Source organism: Larimichthys crocea, chromosome III (assembly GCF_000972845.2).
Source record: "Larimichthys crocea isolate SSNF chromosome III, L_crocea_2.0, whole genome shotgun sequence".
NCBI classification, from domain to species: Eukaryota; Metazoa; Chordata; class Actinopteri; family Sciaenidae; genus Larimichthys; species Larimichthys crocea.
In genome coordinates this window covers 49,753,162-49,774,064 of record NC_040013.1, presented here as the reverse complement: position 1 = coordinate 49,774,064, position 20,903 = coordinate 49,753,162, and the positions used below count along the sequence as shown (strand labels likewise).

The 20,903-nt window shown below is 42.6% G+C and overlaps 1 protein-coding gene across 1 annotated transcript; it reads left to right on the top strand.

Moving 5' to 3' along the window:
* The first annotated feature begins 18,639 nt into the window (after window positions 1-18,639).
* On the top strand, window positions 18,640-20,853 carry LOC113745681 (uncharacterized). Its single transcript, XM_027278215.1, is given in 2 exon segments — window positions 18,640-20,159; window positions 20,808-20,853. Coding segments are annotated over 2 exon segments (918 nt in total). The 5' UTR covers window positions 18,640-19,280; the 3' UTR covers window positions 20,847-20,853.
* The last annotated feature ends 50 nt before the right edge of the window (window positions 20,854-20,903 follow it).

Below are 20,903 nucleotides of genomic sequence, written 5' to 3'. Positions count from 1 at the left end.
CCGACAACTTTAAACTCCTCTCCCAGATTTTTCTTCACTCCACCAGATATCCCTTTCCCATCATTTTCCCCTCTTTCCCTCCAGCCTGCACACACCCAACCCATTTGCCCCCCATCAGCTTCCTATTTAATTTTTTATTTTCTTTTTTTTTTTTTTCCCCTCCGTACTCCCTTTTTTATTATCGGTTCCTCCTCTATTGTCTTCAACAGCTTTTCTTTTCCTTTTTTCCCCCCCCCATTTCTGTCTTCCTCCCCTCTCCCCACTCTTTTTTTTTCCGATTCAGCATCCCTCCTCTGTCCTTTCTCCCAACATTCTTCTTTCCCCTCTTCTCTCATGATTTCCTCCCCCCCCCCCCTCCCTTCTTCTAGCTTTCACCTAATCTCTCTTCCTTTTCCTTTCCCCCCCTCTTACGCCACCCTTTCCCATATTTTTCTTCCCTATGTCAAGCTTCTCTCCCATCCCCCCCTTTTCTTGATTACTTGTCCCCCTCACTCCTTTTTAGTTTCCCACCTCTTTTCCGAACACCTTTTTCCCCCCTATTTTTTTCTTTCTCATCCCCTTTTTTCCCCCCTCTCCTTCACTCCTTTCAAGCCATCTACCCACTTCCCCAGTTCAACCTTTACTTTTCTTTTCTTTTTCTAGCCCACCCCTGCAAAACACGTAATTTTCTCTTTCTTTCACTCATCTCGATCTTCCCCCTATTCCTTTCGACTCCCTTTTCATTGAGAAAATCCCCCCTCCCCAGATATTTTTCTTTTTATTTCTTCTTTCTCTTTCCCTTTCTTTTTACTCTTCTCTCTTTCCTCTTCTCTTTCTCTTCCTAGCTAATAATATCATCTAAGAAACGACTATAACTAGCACACATTAATCTTTCACCCTGAAATTCTCTTCTTTTTTTTCTCTCCCTTGCTTCCGATAGAAAATTAATAATTTTTATAATAGATATGTTCAGTCTTTGCATTTCTTATTTTTATCTCTTTCTCTCTCTTCATTTTTTTCTGTTTTCACGCATTTTCCATTGTTTAGACCCCCCATTCCATGTTCTATCCGCCTTATATATGCAAATGCTTTTTAAATTTCTCTTCTTCAAGGGTGCCATTTTTTATCTGTTCCGCGTCTAACTTTAGCTTCCTGACCTGTCCTTGCTTTAGCTTGTCGGTTATCCCCTAAACCTTGTCACGAAAATAAGACCCAACCCTCATCTATCCCCACTTCTCTGCCCACTACCTCCTCTTTCAACCTATCCACATCCTCCCGCGTCCTCCCAATTCAGCCCGTATCCTCCCCATTCCCCCTCGTGCTCACTTCAACTCCTGCTCATGCTGTTATACATATAAACATGTTAAAAATTTGACCTATCTTTGATCCCTTCTCGGCGCCGTTGTCTGTTATTCTTTTTGAATTTTTTCACTTTATGCTGTCACCCCCCCGTTTGACTTATTTTTTTTTCCAATCCCACCCTGCCCTCCTTTTCTACCCTATCCCCCTAGTCCCACTCTCAACATTTCGTTCGAGGTGATTCCTCCCCCGGGTGTCGCCACTCGCCTCTCCTTGTGGCCGCCCGGGCAACCTTTTGGGGTCCACCTCCGCTAGCGCCACGTAACCAGACCTGGGACATTCCGTCCCCCTTCCTCCCCTTCACTCCTTTTTCTCCCCCCCCTTCCTCCTTCCTTTCCCCGATTACCCGTTTTACTTTTACGCCGCGAAATGGACTTCCCAGGCAGCGCATCCGCAATAGAGCCGTCTGTTGCGGAGAGGCTAGTGGGGGAGGCGAGGCGGGGCAGGCTGACTCTTGCTTGTGAGGACCCGGCCGGAACCAGCGGGCCATGAACCGGCGTGCGCTTGATCGGTAATCACAGGACTACCTGGGGAGTGAAGATAGCTTTTTTTTCCCACCCTTTTCTCACCGCCGGGTTTGGCCGTGTTTTCTCTTCTTGGCGGTTTGAGTCTTTGAGTTTTCTCCTCGGGGTTTTCCGACACCTGAGTATTTTTTCCCCTTCCCTTCCGCAGGAAACCCATAAAAATTCTCACTTATGTAGGAATTTCCTTTTCATGTGCGTGATCCGCCCTCTGATAGCCTCCCGCCGGATCCGCGGCGCGCGAGGAAAGGAAAAAATACAAAAATAAACACCATGGATAGAGCATAAAATACGGGGTACGGAATTCTCAGGACTGAAACGTATACGATCAGTTTCAAGCCTCGTTTTTGGAGGCAAGCCAGGAGGAGCGACGCCGAGGAGGACGGCGGCCGAGACCGGTGGCCGCACGTCGTGCACCAAAATTTCCCAAGGTCCTCCTCTCTGCCGCTGCGCCGGGCCATATATCCCCCCGGCCCGCTGGCCCAGCCAACCGGGGCCCGGAGGAAAGAGACCGAGTGCAGCGGTCGTAGACTTGGCGGATTAAGATATTTTCACGCCACTTCGTTTTTGTAATGCCGGACTATTTTACTTTCCCCACGTCTCGATTGTTTTACCAGTCCCTCTCTCCGCCTTCTACGGCTTTCCCGCCGTTCCTCCCCCTCCCCGTGCCGGGCGCAGCCGTGGCCTGGCTGTGCCGCTTGTTGTCTTTTCCGCATGCGGTCCTCTGTGTCTTCATTTCTTTCTACGATCGATGCCCGCGAGGGTGGCCCCGCGCCCCCTCGCCCTGTCCCCCCCCTTTCCGCACCTGCCCACCATGTCTTGAGGTCTCGTGGTGAGAACACACCATCTTCCGCCAAATAACCCCAATCAAATTATCATCACACATCTTTCCCATATTCTACCAAAACTCATTCCATACAAACCTTGACTATCCACCTATAACTTTTGCTCTCCCCTTCTCTCTCTCTTTCCTCTTTTCCCTTTTCTTTTCCCGCACTATTATAAAGAAATGACATCGCCGCTATTAATACACATTCGATTATAACACCTTTTATAATCCTTGGGAACTTAATGCGCCCGGTATCTCGCTTCTCCCCTCCCCTCTTCCCCACTTTATCCGAAATACAAAAATATTAAAAAAATCATATTTTATCCATTTCCACTATCACCTCTAAACCCCCTAAATATCTATTTCAAATACCCACAATCCTATCAAATCCATTCCCTTAAAATCACCCCCCCCACATTTTACAACATTGACAGTTTTCACCCAACCTATCATTCCTCCTCCATCTGGGGGGGGGTGCTGATACTGGACCCGCCGGGCACGTGTACCTCTTTCCCTTCCTTCCTCTCTGCAAAAATGAAGCTTCATCGATCTCCTTTTCACCGAGCACTTCCAGAGAGGAGAGGAGTAGTACAGCACGGTCCGAGAGAACAACGGAGAATAAGGTGGGTGGGTTTCGTTGGTTTCGGGAAAGGTGTCCGAATCCCTTTCCACCTTGCGCTTCCCCCCTTTCTTTTCCTCCCCCTCTCCTTCGAACCCTTTGTAACCTTTTTTCTTTTCTATTTTCCCGTTTTTACTGTTTTTTCTCCTTCTCTCCTTCCCCCCTTTTTTCTTTTCTTTCCTTTTTTCTCTTTCTTGTCTTCTTTTCCCCCTTTTTTTTCCCTGTTTCCCTTTTGAACTCTCCTTCCCCCTTTTTCTTGACTTTACAAACGCTCTACCGCGTCTATCTCAGAGGCCTTCCTCTCTCCCCCCCAGGCTCCTTTTTTTTATTGCCCCTTCCCTTTATCTTCAGGGATTCACTTGACACCTCATCGACAGGCTTCCGCTTTCTGCTTCTTACCGTTTCATCCTTTTTTTCTTTTTTTTAAACTATCAAGGGTCCAAAAGTTTGAGGAAGTCGTGTTGCCGTTTTTCTCCTAGTCAAAAGTTCTGGGTTTATAAATGGGTGTGTATGTGGAGGGAATGTTTGTGCTAGTAGAGTGGTGGACATCATCAGCTTTTCGATGGAGGAGCAGGGAGAATAGTTTTCGAAATGATTTTTCGATAATTAACACCACAAACCCCCGAATTTTTTTCCCCTTTCGTTTCCCGCCCTTAGACCCGCACCCAAAAGCAGAAAGTCCCACTAATCGCCTTGCCCGCTTTGACATTTTGCCGTAGAGACAAATCATGTGAAAAAAATTGCAAACAATAATGCTGCTGAAAAAAAAAATTAAAACGTATTCGACTACCGTGCCTTTAAATGCCCAGCTACAGACATGATTATCCCCTCAAATGTAGGAAACATTCGAGTGATCGCGTGATAACACCTGTTGAAGTCTGTCTCTTTTATAGTTTTGGCTCCATACAGGGCTAACTGTCGAGTAGTACTCCATCCTCAGCCTATTCACTGCCATTTTAAAAAAGGGAGGAAATTTTTTTAAGGACAGGCAGAATCGTAACGTTTCTCTTTCTCTGCTCGGAGGGCAAGTTTCTTCATTTATCGACACAAAATAAATATGTAAAACGATCACGGAAGGGAACAGGATGCCCCAGTGATTTCGGCTTCAATGATTGGAATTACGGTTTGGCATAGAGCCCTCCTTTTCGAGGGGTGGTCCTCAGCATTTCCCTCTCTCTCTGTCCAGGATTTTCAACTGGCGTTCCAACTGACCAACGTGCAGCAAGCCCAGTGGCGGCCATTTGAGCGTTCTATGGCTTCATTTGAATTGTCTGTGCAATGGCCGACAGAGACAGCAAAGCAGCTAGACACGCACTGCTGTAAGACAGCTAACTGCTAACATAGCAGCACCATAAAATTAGTGCAAATGTAATTGCTAGCATGTCCAGCTAGCAATTGCATTAGCCACTACAAGAATTTTAATACATGATCATTCTAACCATGTTTAATTTAACCTGTTAATGTAACATGCTAAGCGTAATGACCCTTAGCCCACTAAGAATTAAATACATGATCATTGCTAAACATGTTAATGTTACCTGCTAATGTTAATTAGCATTAGCCACTAGGGATGTAACGATTGCATCGTGCCCCGATTAAATTGGTACACAATGTGTGACGACTCGCATCGGTTGACAGAAAAAATGAATCGCGATTCTTGGCAAATGCGAGAGAAGTAGGATATGTCTCATTAATGCATGTTACTAACCAAACTTCCCCGGAGTTTCTGTGCTCTGTCGTCCAGCAGGTTCTCGTGGATCGTGGCTGCTGCTGTGATCCTGCATGACGCCCACTCATATGTATTACTGTCTATTAACTACCATATTATTATGTAATCATTTTATCATTCATTATAATCATTGTCATTTATCAGTCATTTGTACAATATGTTTGTGTTGATTTGTCCTGTACACGTGACATCCTGCACGTCTGTCGGTTGGGAGGGGCCCTCCTCTGTAGCTCTTCCTGAGGTTTCTTCCACATTTTTTCCCTGTTAAAAGGGTTTTTGTGGGCAAGTTTTTCCTCACTCGAACGAGGTCTAAGGACAGAGGGTGTCGCTCCTGTACAGATGTAAAGCCCTCTGAGGCAAATGTACTTTGTGACTTTGGGGCTATACAAATAAAATGAATGAAAAATTGATATGTTGTTTTCGTCTTTTTTTTTACTTAGAAATAGGTTACGTGTGTGGCTGCAGCTCCACTGCCGCGTCTGCCTTTCTGTGTCACACAACACACACACACCACCCCTACACCAAGGCTTCAGTAGTGGTTAATCGGCGTCAGGCTGACTGTACTGTAAATGATACCATACACAGATCCCCAGGAATTTCACGATGTTTGCAATTTTGCAACTTCAACGCAACTTTAGTGAATCCCTGTGAATTCGGGGTGTTGCACAATTCTAAACCAATCACGCCAACTTCCGCGCAGTCGCACGGGGGATTAAAGTCAGGTCAGAGACGGCCGCACCGTGCGGGAGGATCCCTTCGTCGGACCTCTCCCCGGCGCTGGTGGCCCCGCCGGGCACATTTCCTCCGGGTGTGCGCCGCGACCGGCTCTGCGTTTCCGCGCCGGACCTCGCCGTTTCCCGGGGCCGTGAACTCTCATTAAAGGGTAAATGAGCTATCATCTTGTTTGTTTTATTTTCAGTTAGCTCATACTTCAAGCTGAAGGTAATGGTCAGATCGCTGCTTGCTTGGCAGCCCTAAAGAACACAAACTGTTTGGAGTTTTCTGTAAAGCGAGATTTTTTTCCTACAAATAAAAAGTAATTTATTTGGTCCAATTGTTGTAGCTTATTTGATTTTAATTAATCGTTGAAAACAATCGTTATCGTGAACAAAAAATCGTGACTACGAATCGAGTCGTGTGAGTGAGTGTATCGTTACATCCCTATTAGCCACTAAGAATTAATACATGATTCATTGTTACCTGTTAATGTTAACTGCTAAGCTAATTAGTTTAGCCACTAGGAATTAAATACCCTGTTAATGTACAGCTAATGTTAAGTGCTAGCACCGTCCGTGCTAAAGCTAAAATTACTGCAATGGTAATTGCTAGCGCGTCAACACTAGCAATTAGCATTAGCCACGAATAACCAAATACTGCACTTGCTAATCTATGATGTGCCTAACATGCTAAATGTTAATTAGCACTAGCCCACACATAATTAATACATGCTAATTCTAAACATGTTAATGTTATTGTTAGCCGTCTGCGCTAGCAATGCATTAGCCGGGAAGAATAATACATGATCATTGCTCAACTGTTAATGTTAACATGCTCAATGTTAATTAACATTAGCCACTAGGAATTAAGTACATGAATCATTGCTAACCTGTATTGTTAACATGCTAATGTTTAATTAGCATTTGCCACTAAGAATTAAATACATTATCATTGCTAACATGTTATTGTTAACATGCTAATGTTATAGCATTAGCCACTAGAAAATTAAATACATGATTCATGTTAACATGTTAATGTTAACCTGCTAAAGCTAATTAGCATTAGCCACTAGAATGAAAATACATGATCATGCTACATGTTAATGTTACCTGCTAAAGTTAATTAACATTAGCCACTACGAATTAAATTAAATACATGATCATGCTAACATGTTAATGCTAACATGCTAATGTTAATTGCTAGCAGTTAGTGCTAGCCACTCATTTTCAGTCACTAAGAATACATGCTAATGGTAACATGCTAATGTTAAGTGCTAGCACGTCAGTGCTTAGCCCATAATTTTTAGTCACTAAGAATACATGCTAATGTTAATATGGTAATATTTAATTTGTTAGTGCGCCAAGACAGCAGAGCAGCTAGCGCGTTAGCACTAGCGTGTAAAGACATGCTAACTGTTAACATTACGGGCCCAAAGCCAAAATTACTCACAAATGGTAATTGCTAGCGCGTCAACACTACAATTAGCATTAGCCACTAAGAATTTATTACATGACAACTGCTAACATGCTAAGCTACTTGCTAGCACGTCAGCGCTAGCCATTACCCTTAGCCACAAATAACCAAATACATGCTACTTGCTTTTATATAATGCTAACATGCAAATGTTAACTAGCACTAGCCCACAAGAAATAAATACATGCTAATTCACCTGTTAATGTTAATTTGTAGCCATCTGCGCTAGCCATGAGCATTAGCCACGAGTAAGAATTAATACATTATCATTGCTAACATGTTTGTTAATTAACATTAGCCACTAGGATTAAGTACATGCCATGTTAACATGCTAAAGCTAACCTGCTAATGATAATTGCTAGCGCGTTGTCTGTCTAAAATGAACGACATGACAGCGCGCAGCTAGCGTGTTAACGTTTAGCCATTGCCATTAAGTATTAAATAAATGCTAATGTTAACATGCTAATGCCAACCTGGTATGGTAACCTGCTATGCTTATTGATTACTATTAACCACTAAGAATTAAATACATGCTCATTGATAAAATGCTAATGCTAGCATGCTATAATGTTACACTGCTAGCACGTGGTTAATGCTAGCCACTCATTTTCAGTCAGTAAGAATACATGTTAATTGCTAGCACGTCAGAGACAGCAGAGCAGCTAGCTCATTAGCGTTAGCTGTAAAGACATGCTAACTGGTAACATTACGGCACCATGCTAAAAATTAATGCAAATGCTAACATATTAATTAACATTAGCCCATAAAAATTAAAGACATGGTAATTGTCAACACGCTAATGTCAATTGCTTGCGCGCGCAGCGCTATGCTCTCCTGTGTCTAAATAAACATGTTAAAAATGACTATTTGAGGTGTGCTTTTTGATACAGAACCCCGGCAACACCACTCGTCACTCTCAAAATTTCTGCGGGAATTTTCAGTTATTCATCTTCCGCCCTTTTTCGCCGATGAATGCGGCCTGCAGCGATGAGAGGACCCCAACAAATTATATATCAAAACGTGCGTCTTGATCCCGATTCCGTGCTATACTTCTTAAGAGGTTCGTGAGGTTTTTGCGATTTATTCAAATTTATTCACAAAAAGCCGTGAAAAATTTCCCATAGGGAATGAATGGGAAAGCCCGAAAAAAAATGTCTGTAAAACTGATATTTACAACAATGAACTGCTCTGGCATACTTTCACCGAGAGACTTCATTTAAACTTTAAAACGTGGGTACGCTTGCCTTCTCTTCAGGGATTCACTACACTCATCGACAGCTTTTACTGTTTTTAAACTATCAAGGCTCAAAGTTGAGCAGGTTTTTAGTCAAATTTCTGGGTTTATAATGGGTGTGTATGTGGCAGAATGTTTGTGCTACAGTGGATGACATCATCAGCTAGAGTGAGGAGCAGAAAAATCAGTGAAAAAATAGGTCTCAGCATTTTCTCTCTCTCTCTGTCAGGATTTCCAACTGACATTTTAACAGGTGCAGATTAGCTGCTGCTGATTAGGTCCTGGTTGCTTGGCAACCTCAGCCTGCTTGAAGGAAGAGAGGGGGGAGGGGCCAGCAGGCAGAAGCCTAGCGGCGGCCATTTTAATAGTTCTTGGCACTTCATTTGAACTTGTCTGTCTAAAATGGCAGACAGAGACAGTAGAGCAGCTAGTGCTAACACATGCTATTTGCTAACATTAGCGACCAATGCTAAAATTAGTGCTAATTAACATTAGCCACTAGTAATTAAATACATGTTAATTGCTAACATGCTAATGTTAACATGCTAATGTTAATTAACATTAGCCACTAAGAGTTACATGCATGCTAATGGTAACATGCTAATGCCAACATGCTAATGTTAATTGCTAACGCGTCAGCGCATCAGCACTAACATGCTAAGGCTAACATGCTAATGGTAATTCTTAGTTCATCAACGTTAACAAATGCTAATGTTAACATGTTAAAGCTAACATGATAATGGTAATTGTTAATGTTACCATGCTAATGTTAATTGCTAGCGCATCAACGTTAACATGGTAATGTTACCATGCTAATGGTAACATGCTAATGTTAATTGCTAGCGCGTCAGCGCATCAGTGCTAACATGGTAATGCTAACATGCATTAACATGCAGCGCTAGTGCATCAGCGCTAACCTGCTAATGTTAACATGCTAATGTTAACATGCTAATGTTAACATGCTAATGTTAATTGCTAGCGCATCAGCGCAGCAGCGCTAACATGCTAATGTTAACATGCAAATGGTAACATGCTAATGCTAACATGCTAATGTTAATTGCTAGCGAGTCAGCGCATCAGCGCTGACATGCTAATGTTAACATGCTAATGTGAACATGCTAATGTTATTTGCTAGCGGATCAGAGTTAACATGGTAATGTTAACTTGCTAACGGTAACATGTTAATTGCTAGCGCATCATTGCTAACATGCTAATGTTAACATCCTAATGTTAATTGCTAGCGCATCAGCACATCAGCACTAAAATGCTAACCTGCTAATTGCTAGCACATCAGTGTTAACATGCTAATGTTAACATGCCAATGTTAACATGCTAATGTTAATGTTAATTGCTAGCGCGTCAATGCATCAGCGTTAACATGCTAATGTTAACATGCTAATATTAATTAGCATTAGCCACTAAGAATGAAATAAATGCTAATGTTAACATGCTAATGCTAACATCCTAATTGCTAGCTACTCCTGTGTCTAAATAAACATGTTAAAAATGACTATTTGAGGTGTGCTTTTTGAATACAGACCCCCGGCAACAGCCCACTCGTCAGTCTCAAAATTTCGGCGGGAGTTTTCTAGTACTGAATTTCCTGAGCAGTGTGATAATCCTCTATTTCTTTAGAATTTTTTCTAGTTATTTAGTCTTATTCACTGGAAAGTGTTATGTGCAAGCACAGTGCCTGTCAGAGAATTGGACACACCTTTTCATTCAATGGTTTTCTTTTTCTTTTTTTCTACATTGTGGATGAACACTGAAGACATCAAACTAAAAAACTAAAAACTATTAACACATGGAATTGTGTGGTAATTAAAAAACAAATAAATTATTAAAGCTGCAAGCAGCGATGGTCGGGCCTTCGCACATGTGCGCACGTCGAAATGTGCGCATGTCGAATTAACCGTAAGAAGTTTCAGACAGAGATCGGCAGCGTTGACTTTGACGCGCTGTCACGGCCACGCCCTCTGATAAAAACTGTGATTTTGATAACTTTTCATTGTCAAGGCCTGAAGAACACACACGCCAAGTTTTAAACACATCGGATAAAATCCCTAGGAGCAGTGCGTTCAAATGCGACCCCTGGAAATGACCCCAAAACCTGAAAAGTCAAAATTTGACAAAAATTGGACGCCGTACGCTTCACTGTAGCCCGGGTCACTAAGACACGTGGGCGAAACCATGGCGAGGGGCACCGCCAAAAATACACATCTAGGTGGCGCTGTTGAGCCATATGCGTACGTCCATGTGCGAGACCCCCAAAATGCATAATTGTACACCCCGACTTTGAGGGCGTAGGCAAATTTTCGTGAGTTTTTGAGGAGATATCGGAAATGCGATTTACTTTTAAACGTTGTTCAGTGTTCGAAGTCCAATAGGGCCCCGCCCCAGCGTGCCGTGCTCGGGCCCTCATAATTTAGATTCTAGTAGTTAAGTAGTAGTGATTTGATAACTTTGTCAGCTTTGCACGGTCTTGATTTGATAACAGCTTATTAATTATTAATTGTGTAAATATGACTTCTGGTGTGGAGACATTAAGATGTTAAAAACAAAGCCATGCTGGTGGAGCTGAAGTTCCCACACATCCTCACCTAAACCATTTCCCCTTCACTCCAAAGAGGGAAATGTCATTATGGGGGGCTGTGGTTTAGCAGAGTGGGTCGTCCACTAATCGGAAGATTGGTGGTTTGATCACAGTGTTGTGTCCTTGAGCAAATTACTGAAGTTACTGCCATCAGTGTCTGTGGGTTGTGTAATATGAATGTTGCACCTCTCCAACTCTGTAAATGGGTGAGTGTGATCAGAAGACTAGAAAGGTTCTATACATTTACTATTATTTCCTCACAACAACTTTATTTATTCTTCTGGTCATTTTCTGTCCACAGGTTGAGGATAATAATGTTTATGACCCACCCAGTGTAATACATATATGTGGCAAATCCGTCATTGATTGCCAAAATTGTTCACTAAACATTATTTTATGATGTTTCATCATCATCATAATCATCATCATTCAAATGCTCTTTCAGTCCAAGTACCCCTTGAATGAGAGACAAACAGAATAGGGACCCCCACATGTATTTAATTTTTCTAAATATTTCACATTTTTACCCTGGCCTAAAATAACTTTTGTATTTACTTTATTCAACTTTGATTTCACCGTATTAACCTATTTATATACACATATGGGTTATTAGCCTATATGTGTTTAATGTGACTGATAAAAAGTTGCATAAATGCATAATGCATAAATATTATTGGTTATTAAAAGGAAAGAGCTGTGGTCTTGAGCTGTTTGTCTACTGACTTATCCAATTGGAGTGCAAATGCATCTGCAGTTTGTAGTTTCTCAATTATCTACACCCTCACATTCACCATTATTTTGGTGAAAATTGTCAATTATTATGACAAAATTTGATGGACCACCTGCAGTACCTCTGTGGACCCTCTAGGTGTTGTGGACCCCTCCTGTTCTAAATTGTTAATATGCAATAATGGTTCAAATATTTTAAAGTATTTGTTCATCTGTTTGACTGTTTTAAACAGTTCAGTTTATTTTCATTGAGTTTCACATATTGGTGCAGCTCTTGTATAAAGTGTAAGTGCTTTATAATGGAAGTTTATGATCATGAACATGTGGATATCTTTTCTGGTGCATATGCACTGAAATAAAGAGTATTTCACTAGGTACAAATGGACATGGGGACATCGATAATGGCTGTGATGGTTACCAGGGAAGAGTTTAAGTTCATGAATTAGAATAGAATATTGGAATGCTGGAATGGTCATACAGAATATATAAGACAGTGAGAGTCACAGAAACTCAGTCAGATGTACGCAGAACCTCACAACTGAAGGAAAGGTGAAATATCCAAATCTGAAGAACGAGAGCGAACTGAACCAACACTAAAGCTGTTAGGTAAGTACTTCAACTGATAGCTCTTCACTTCATATTAACTATCAGACTTTTACATGCAGTAACAGATAAATCCCTCAGAGTTAAGGTTTGCTTTCATACTTTTGACTCTCAGCTAATATACAGTGAACCCTCGTTTATGGCGGGGGATATGTTCCAAAAATAACCCGCAATAAACGAAATCCGCGAAGTGAGTTTTACAATTATTATACATGTTTTAAGGCCGTAAAACCCCTAACCACACACTTTTATACACCCTTTTACACACATTTTGTACAGTACTCCCTTAAACAGGATGCAGAACACATGTGCGGTTCTCCCTTAGCCAATCAGGACGCAGAACACAATGCGCGTTCATACTGTACAGTACGCTGTAAAAAAAAAAAAGCATGCAAAATGAAACTGAAAAAAATCCGCGAAACAGCGAGTCTGCGAAAAGTGAAACGCGATATAGCGAGGGATCACTGTACAGTCATTAAAATTAGCTAAAGTGCAGAAATATTACTAGCAAAATGCATGTAAAGTATCAAAAGTGGACTCTAGTAGACAGCTTCAATAGATTTGCAATGTTTATATTCAAATCCTTTATTAGTGAAGTAAATGTCCTAGCAGTCTTGAAATCTTAAAGTAAGAGTACAACATTATAAAGGAAGTGTTAACAGTAAAGTGTCATATCATTATATACATTATAATATTATTAATGATGCATTACGATGTAAGTAACATTTTAATCTTGTATGTGTAGCTAATTGCAGCTTTATATATTGTTGAGCATCACTGTTCCGCCCTTTGGCGTTTTGAGTTTGGTTCCCAGTGGGACCCATTTGAGAGACGGACCAACTTGAGCAACAAGAAATCGCGCACGAGTCTGCTACAATACAGAGCTGGTTAAATCTTTGTCTGTAAGTTTACACCACTACATTATGGTTATTCTGCAAGCTAATTGTTTACCTTATGTTATACAGGTCATTACGTTTCGTTTTTTTACGAGCTAAACTCGGTAAATGCGTTTCTGTTTTGCCGACGTAATATACAGTCTGCCCAGTAGGGGGCCGTGGCGCTACGCCATAGACTTATTAGTTGATTTATATCAATGTAAATGTGTGCTACTTTATGTTTATTGTGGTAAAAAGACACAAAAGACGTTACATTTTGTAATGTTATACTTCTGTTGTTTGTTTACAGTCTTACAGAAAAAGAATGAATGGAAGAACTGTGAAATAAAACTGAGGAAGAAGAAAAACAGAAAACCTTAATCCTCAAAGAGACTTCAGAGTTCCCTTCATTATTGTTAGCTATCTGTCTAGCTGTATCTGATATATAGCGAGGGCAGAATAGTAAGAAGACAGTTATACGCCAAGTTCTTCACGAAGCGGCTTATTACGGATTTCATCATTGCCTACGCAATGTCACCCAAGCAACTAAGATGGATGAACGACGTAACACAGATGATACACGTCAATCCTTGGCGACAAGATCCATTGCACAGTCAAGCAGCAAGTCATCAACAGCAAGCTCTGCTGCACTCAAAGCCCGAGCAAGAGCCGAAGCTGCTCACATACAAGCTTCATTCGCAAAACAAGAAGCGGAGATAATGGTTCAAGAAGCAACATTAAAAGCAAAAATGCACATTCTACAGAAAGAAAAGGATGCAGCTACAGCCACCGCAGAACAGGCAGTGTTCGTGGCTGCAGTGGACATTGCAGAGATAGACTCTCGACATGACATTGACTTACCTCTCTTACCATCTAACACTGCACAACGGACAAGTGAGTATGTCCAGCAACACAGCTGTGGCACGTCAGAGCACGTACCCATGCACACATGTTCACAACCTGCAGTAGAGAAAGTTGAACAAGAAATGAGCCATCTCAAAATTTAAAATGAAGATACTCACCTACAAACAGCTCAGAAGGATGTGAACATCCAGCAAGCAGTGAGCGCCACACAACATACTCCTGCAAACGTCCCCGCTGTGCAAACACAAAAAAGAGACATTTAGATCCAACTGTAAATTCAACGTACCTGAGACAGCCTGCGCAGCAGAGGTGGGACCATGAAAAGCAGTTAGTGTCAGGCCGGGACTCAATGAGGACTCAGATGCAAAGTTAGGCTGAGAGTAGCTTTATTCAGGTCTTCAATAACCCTCGAAAAAGTGAGGCTATAAAAATAGGACTAAACTAAGCGAAACAAAAAATCACTCCGAGGAGGAAATAACTCTGAACTAAGTTTATCAAAGATTAACAAAATCAAAATCACTCACAATGAGGAGAAAACAAAAGGCTATGAAAACATTAACTAAGGACGCTCCTACGAGGCTGACAAAACACTAGGCTAAACACTAGGAAACCAAAAGGGCTAGACTAAGATGATACAACAAAAAATCACTCTTGCGAGGAAGGAAACAAAAGAACACTAGAGCTATAAAGCTATGGCTGAGGCTATGAAATTACAACAAAAAATCACTCTTGTGAGGAAGAAACAAAAGATCACTTGAGCAAAAATCTATGGCTGTGGGCTAAGGAAATAAGGCTTTGGTGAACACTGCATAAGACGAAACACTTCGGCACGGGACAAAGGGAGACGCAGACAATATATACACCAGGTAATGGGGAACAGGTGGAAACAATCAGGGCGGGGAAGACAGTCAGACCGGTGACACATGAGGAAGGGCAAGTGACCTGAAACGAGAGGAGAGTTATCTTTCAAAATAAAACAGGAAGTGACAAGACAAGACAAAAACTCAGCTTGACCTCACCGCGGTGTGACAGTCAGCAGCCACGCCAGATGTCGCAAAATACCTCATGAGGAGAGAAGTAGTTTGGTTTGATGACCACCCAGAGGATTATTGGGCGTGGAAAACCTCTTTTCAAAGTGTCATTGATGAACTAGCCTTAACTCCAAGAGAAGAGTTAGACCTCCTGATTAAATGGCTCGGGCCAGCATCTAAAGAACAAGCAAAAAGAATCAGAGCCATACACAGCCACAACTCAGCTGCAGGGCTAAACATGGTTTGGCAAAGACTAGAAGACACCTATGGAACCCCTGAGGCAGTTGAGGATTCACTCCTGAAGAGGATCGAGGAATTCCCCAGGATCACAAACAGAGACAATGTGAGATTGAGAGAGCTTGGAGATCTCTTACTTGAACTTGAATATGTAAAGGAAGGAGGGTTCCTCCCAGGACTAGCATATCTCGACACATCACGGGGAGTGAACCCCATCTTAGAAAAGCTCCCATTTAGTATCCAAGAAAAGTGGATTTCCCAAGGGTCAAGGTACAAAGAATACAACCATGTCCCTTATCCACCCTTCTCTTTCTTCTCACAGTTTATTCGTTCTGAAGCTGAAATCAGAAATGACCCTAGCTTTATGATATCTCAAGCTCACTACTCAGGTTCCATCAAGACAGAGAAACCCACAAGATACAACAACAAAGTACCAGTGTCAGTGAGGAAGACTGGTATCTGCTTTGAAGCTACAGTGGCTTCCACAGGCTCTGTCGAAAAAGGAGTTATAGAATCAGAACATCTATGCCCTCTACATAACAAGCCTCACGCTCTCAGAAAATGCTGCACCTTCCGCAGCAAGCCCATAGAGGATCGTAAAACCTACCTTAAGGAGAAGAACATCTGCTTCAAGTGCTGCAGCTTAACCAAACATAGAGCAAAAGACTGTGACAAAGAAATAATCTGCAGAGTGTGGCAGCAAAACTTACACATCAGCTTTACATCCTGGTCGAGCACCCTGGGTCTCAGAAGTCCCAGCAGATCAAGGTGAAGAGGAGGAGACCCAAAAAAGTCCTCCAGGAGCTCTCCCTGCAGTAACGTCAAAATGTACAGAGGTTTGTGGAGAAAGCACCAACGCCAAATCCTGCTGCAAAATATGTTTAGTTAATATCTACCCTGAAGATCAGCCAGAAAAGATAATTCAGATATATGCAGTGTTAGACGACCAGAGCAATCGTTCACTGGCTCGCCCTGAGTTTTTCAATCACTTTGGCCTCTATGAAAAACCATCTCCATACTCTTTAAAGACGTGTTCTGGTGTCATGGAAACTACAGGGAGGAGAGCCTTAAAGTTTGTGGTAGAATCCTGTGATGGAAAGATCAAGATCAAGCTTCCAACTCTCATTGACTGTAAAATGATTCCAGACGACAGAGATGAAATCCCCACACCTCAAATAGCCCGCTATTTCTCTCATCTGAGACATTTAACAAACAAAATACCACCTCTCAATAAAAATGCGCAGATCTACATCCTGCTAGGAAGAGACATTTTGAGGGTGCACAAAGTGAGGCAGCAGTGTAATGGTAACCAGGATGACCCCTATGCACAACGTCTTGACCTCGGGTGGGTTATTGTAGGAGACGTTTGCCTAGACCGAGCTCACAAACCACCCAGTGTCAGAGTCTACAAGACACACACATTGCCAAATGGACGGACATCCATGTTAAGTCCATGTCCTAACAAAATACAAGTAAAAGAGTCACTTATGACAAAAAACACTCATCAACCAAGTACTGTGAGCTGCACATTCCAAGGCGAGGAGACAGAAAAACTTGGAGCTACAGTCTTTGACAGTCACCCTGATGACGAAAAGGTAGCTCTGTCAGTTGATGATCAAAGATTCTTAGACATCATGAACAAAGAGGTTTACATGGATAATGCAAACAGCTGGGTAGCACCGCTGCCATTCTGCAAACCTCGCCGCCGTCTTCCAAACAACAAAGAGATGGCTCTGCGACGACTCCTATCCCTTCGACGAACTCTAGACAGACGCCCAGACATGCAAGAACATTTCCTTGAGTTCATGAAAAAGGTATTTGAGAATGATCAAGCAGAACTAGCACCAGAACTAGGCGAACATCAAGAAAGGTGGTACTTACCTCTATTCGGAGTCTATCCTCCTCAAAAACCAAATCAAATCAGAGTGGTTATTGATTCAAGTGCCAAATATGATGGTGTGTCACTGAATGACGTGTTGCTCAGCGGGCCAGACTGAAATAACTCACTGCTGGGTGTCTTAATGCACTTCCGGAGAGAGAACATTGCAGTCACAGCTGATATTCAGCAAATGTTCTACGCATTTGTTGTTCGAGAAGATCATCAAGACTACCTACGATTTCTTAGATAACAACCTCAACAACAACATCACAGAATACAGAATGAAGGTGCACATATTTGGCAACAGCCCCTCACCATCAGTTGCCATATATGGCCTGCAAAGAGCGGCACAAGGGCATCAGGATGAATACGGCACAGACAGTAAGGAGTTCGTCATGAGGAATTTCTACGTGGATGACGGGTTGACGTCAGTTCCAATTGAAGAGGACACTATCGATCTGCTGAAGAGGACTCAAGAAATGTTAGCAGCATCCAACTTAAAGCTCCACAAAATTGCTTCCAATAGCAACAACGTCATGACAGCATTTGCCCCTGAGGACCTTGCAAAAGACTTAAAAAACCTCAACTTAGGAGCAGATCCTCTCCCACTTCAACGGAGCCTCGGACTGATATGGAACTGGAGAGTGACAGTTTCAGTTTCCAGGTATCCCACGAGGAGAAACCGTTCACAAAAAGAGGCATCTTGTCAACAGTTCAGAGCCTCTATGATCCACTGGGCTTCGTGGCTCCCATCACAGTGCAGGGAAAAGCTCTGGTCAGAGAACTGTCGTCTAAAGAATATGACTGGGATGATCCTCTCCCATCAGACAAGCAAGTGACCTGGAAGCTGTGGAAAGAGTCCCTCCTGGAGTTAGAAAAGCTACACATCAAAAGAAGGTATGTGCCTATCTCTCTTGCCTCATCTCAACGTCGTGAACTTTGTTTATTCTCTGATGCCTCCACACAAGCTATCGCAGCAGTAGCCTACCTGCGTGTCACCAATGATGAAAACCAGTCCCACATGGGATTCATTATGGGCAAAGCAAAGTTGGCGCTGCATCCAGCCCATACAGTTCCACGTTTAGAGCTGTGTGCCGCTGTCCTGGCAGCTGATGGCGGACGTGATCTGCAGTGAAATGGATATTGAAATGCGTGCTGTGAGATTTTTTACTGACAGCACGATTGTTTTCGGGTACATCCATAACACCACCAGAAGATTTCATGTGTATGTTGCCAACCGAGTCAATCGCATCAGGAAATCAAGCCATCCTCAATAGTGGCAGTATGTTGCCACTGAACAGAACCCAGCGGATCACGCCACCAGGCCCCAGTCTGTAAACATCCTCAGTGCTTCAAACTGGTTCTCAGGCCCCGGATTCCTGAAGAGCACATGTGAGTCTCCACAAAGCAACTGTTTTGAACTTGTGAATCCTGAGCATGATGTGGAAATCCGGCCTCAGGTTACTGTCAACTACACCAAAGCTGCAGAAGGCCAGTTCAGCTCAGCACGCTTTGAGCGATTTTCTAGCTGGAAAAGATTACTGCAAGCTATCACAAAACTCATTGAAGTAACAAGAACATTCTCCAAGTCACACAAAGCGGATGCTGTTGATGCATGGTGGCAAGCAAAAACAGTCATCATTCGTTGTGTCCAGCAAGAGTCCTATGGAGAAGAGTTAAACTGTTTGAGAGACAGGATTCGACTCTCAAAGAAGAGTCCACTGGGAAAGTTAAATCCTTTCATCGACGAGGACGGACTCCTTCGGATTTGAGGACACCTTGTCAACGCTGACTTACCAAGGGATGAGAAACATCCTGTCATACTGCCAAAAACACATCACATCACAACTCTCATAGTGAGGTACTACCATGAGGAAGTTGTCCATCAGGGTCGTCACTTTACTGAAGGAGCCATCCGGTCAGCAGGAGTGTGGATAGTGGGAGGAAAACGGCTGGTGTCTAGTGTCCTCTATAATTGTGTGACCTGCAAAAAACTGAGAGGGAGGTTGATGGAGCAGAAAATGGCACCACTACCAGCTGACAGACTCACCTGTGAACCTCCTTTTACCCATGTCGGGCTGGATGTTTTCGGGCCATGGAGCATTGTCACTCGCCGCACTCATGGAGGCAGTGCAGAAAGTAAGCGATGGGCAGTGTTATTCACTTGCATGAGCACGAGAGCGACACACATTGAAGTGTTAGAATCTATGTCCACTTCAAGTTTCATAAATGCTTTAAGACGATTCTTTGCTATCCGTGGGCCATCCAAACAGCTTCGCTCTGACAGAGGCACAAACTTTATTGGAGCATGCAGAGAGTTGAAAATCAGCACCAGTGATCCAGAGCTGACAAGTTACCTGGACAAACAAGGCTGCACATGGACTTTCAACAGCCCCCATTCATCCCATATGGGAGGTTGTTGGGAAAGACTGATAGGTGTAGCACGTCGTATCCTGGATGGGATATTGCTGCGGTCTGACACCAAACACCTCACACATTAAGTGTTGACAACACTGATGGCAGAGGTCGTGGCCATTTTAAATGCCAGGCCATGGATTCCAGTGTCAACTGACCCTGACAATCCTACTATATTGACACCTGCAATGATTCTTACTCAAAAGATGACTCCGGTGACAGCTCCTCCAGGTGACTTCGATCACAAAGATCTTCACAAAAAACAGTGGAAACAAGTGCAGTGTTTAGCGGAAAGCTTCTGGAAACGATGGAGACAGGAATATCTGGTGACTCTTCAGAAACGTCACAAGTGGACTGATGACAAGCCAAACATTCAAGTGGATGATGTAGTTCTGATGAAAGACAGTGAGGCTCAACGGAACAACTGGCCTATTGGACTTGTGGTGAAGACATTGCCGAGCAAAGACAACAAAGTCCGTAAGGTTGAAGTTAAAGTTGTGAGACAGGGCACAACAAAAACGTACATTAGTCCCATCTCAGAGCTTGTTTTTCTTATGTCTAAAGACTCATAGACTGATAGACATTCTGATGAGTAACAATACTGAGTGAGTGATTGTATACTTGTTTGATCTAATAGTTTGGTGGTTAACATTTGAGTTATTAAGATGTTTATAGTGGTATAATACTATACCAGGCGAGGAGTGTTCCGCCCTTTGGCGTTTTGAGTTTGGTTCCCAGTGGGACCCATTTGAGAGACGGACCAACTTGAGAAACAAGAAATCGCGCACGAGTCTGCTACAATACAGAGCTGGTTAAATCTTTGTCTGTAAGTTTACACCACTACATTATGGTTATTCTGCAAGCTAATTGTTTACCTTGTGTTATACAGGTCATTACGTTTTGTTTTTTTACGAGCTAAACTCGGTAAATGCGTTTCTATTTTGCCGACGTAATATACAGTCTGCCCAGTAGGGGGCCGTGGTGCTACGCCATAGACTTATTAGTTGTTTATCTGTGATTTAAATGAATGTAAATGTGTGCTACTTTATGTTTATTGTGGTAAAAAGACACAAAAGACTTTGTAGATTTTGTAATGTTATATTTCTGTTGTTTGTTTACAGTCTTACAGAAAAAGAATGAATGGAAGAACTGTGAAATAAAACTGAGGAAGAAGAAAAACAGAAAACCTTAATCCTCAAAGAGACTTCAGAGTTCCC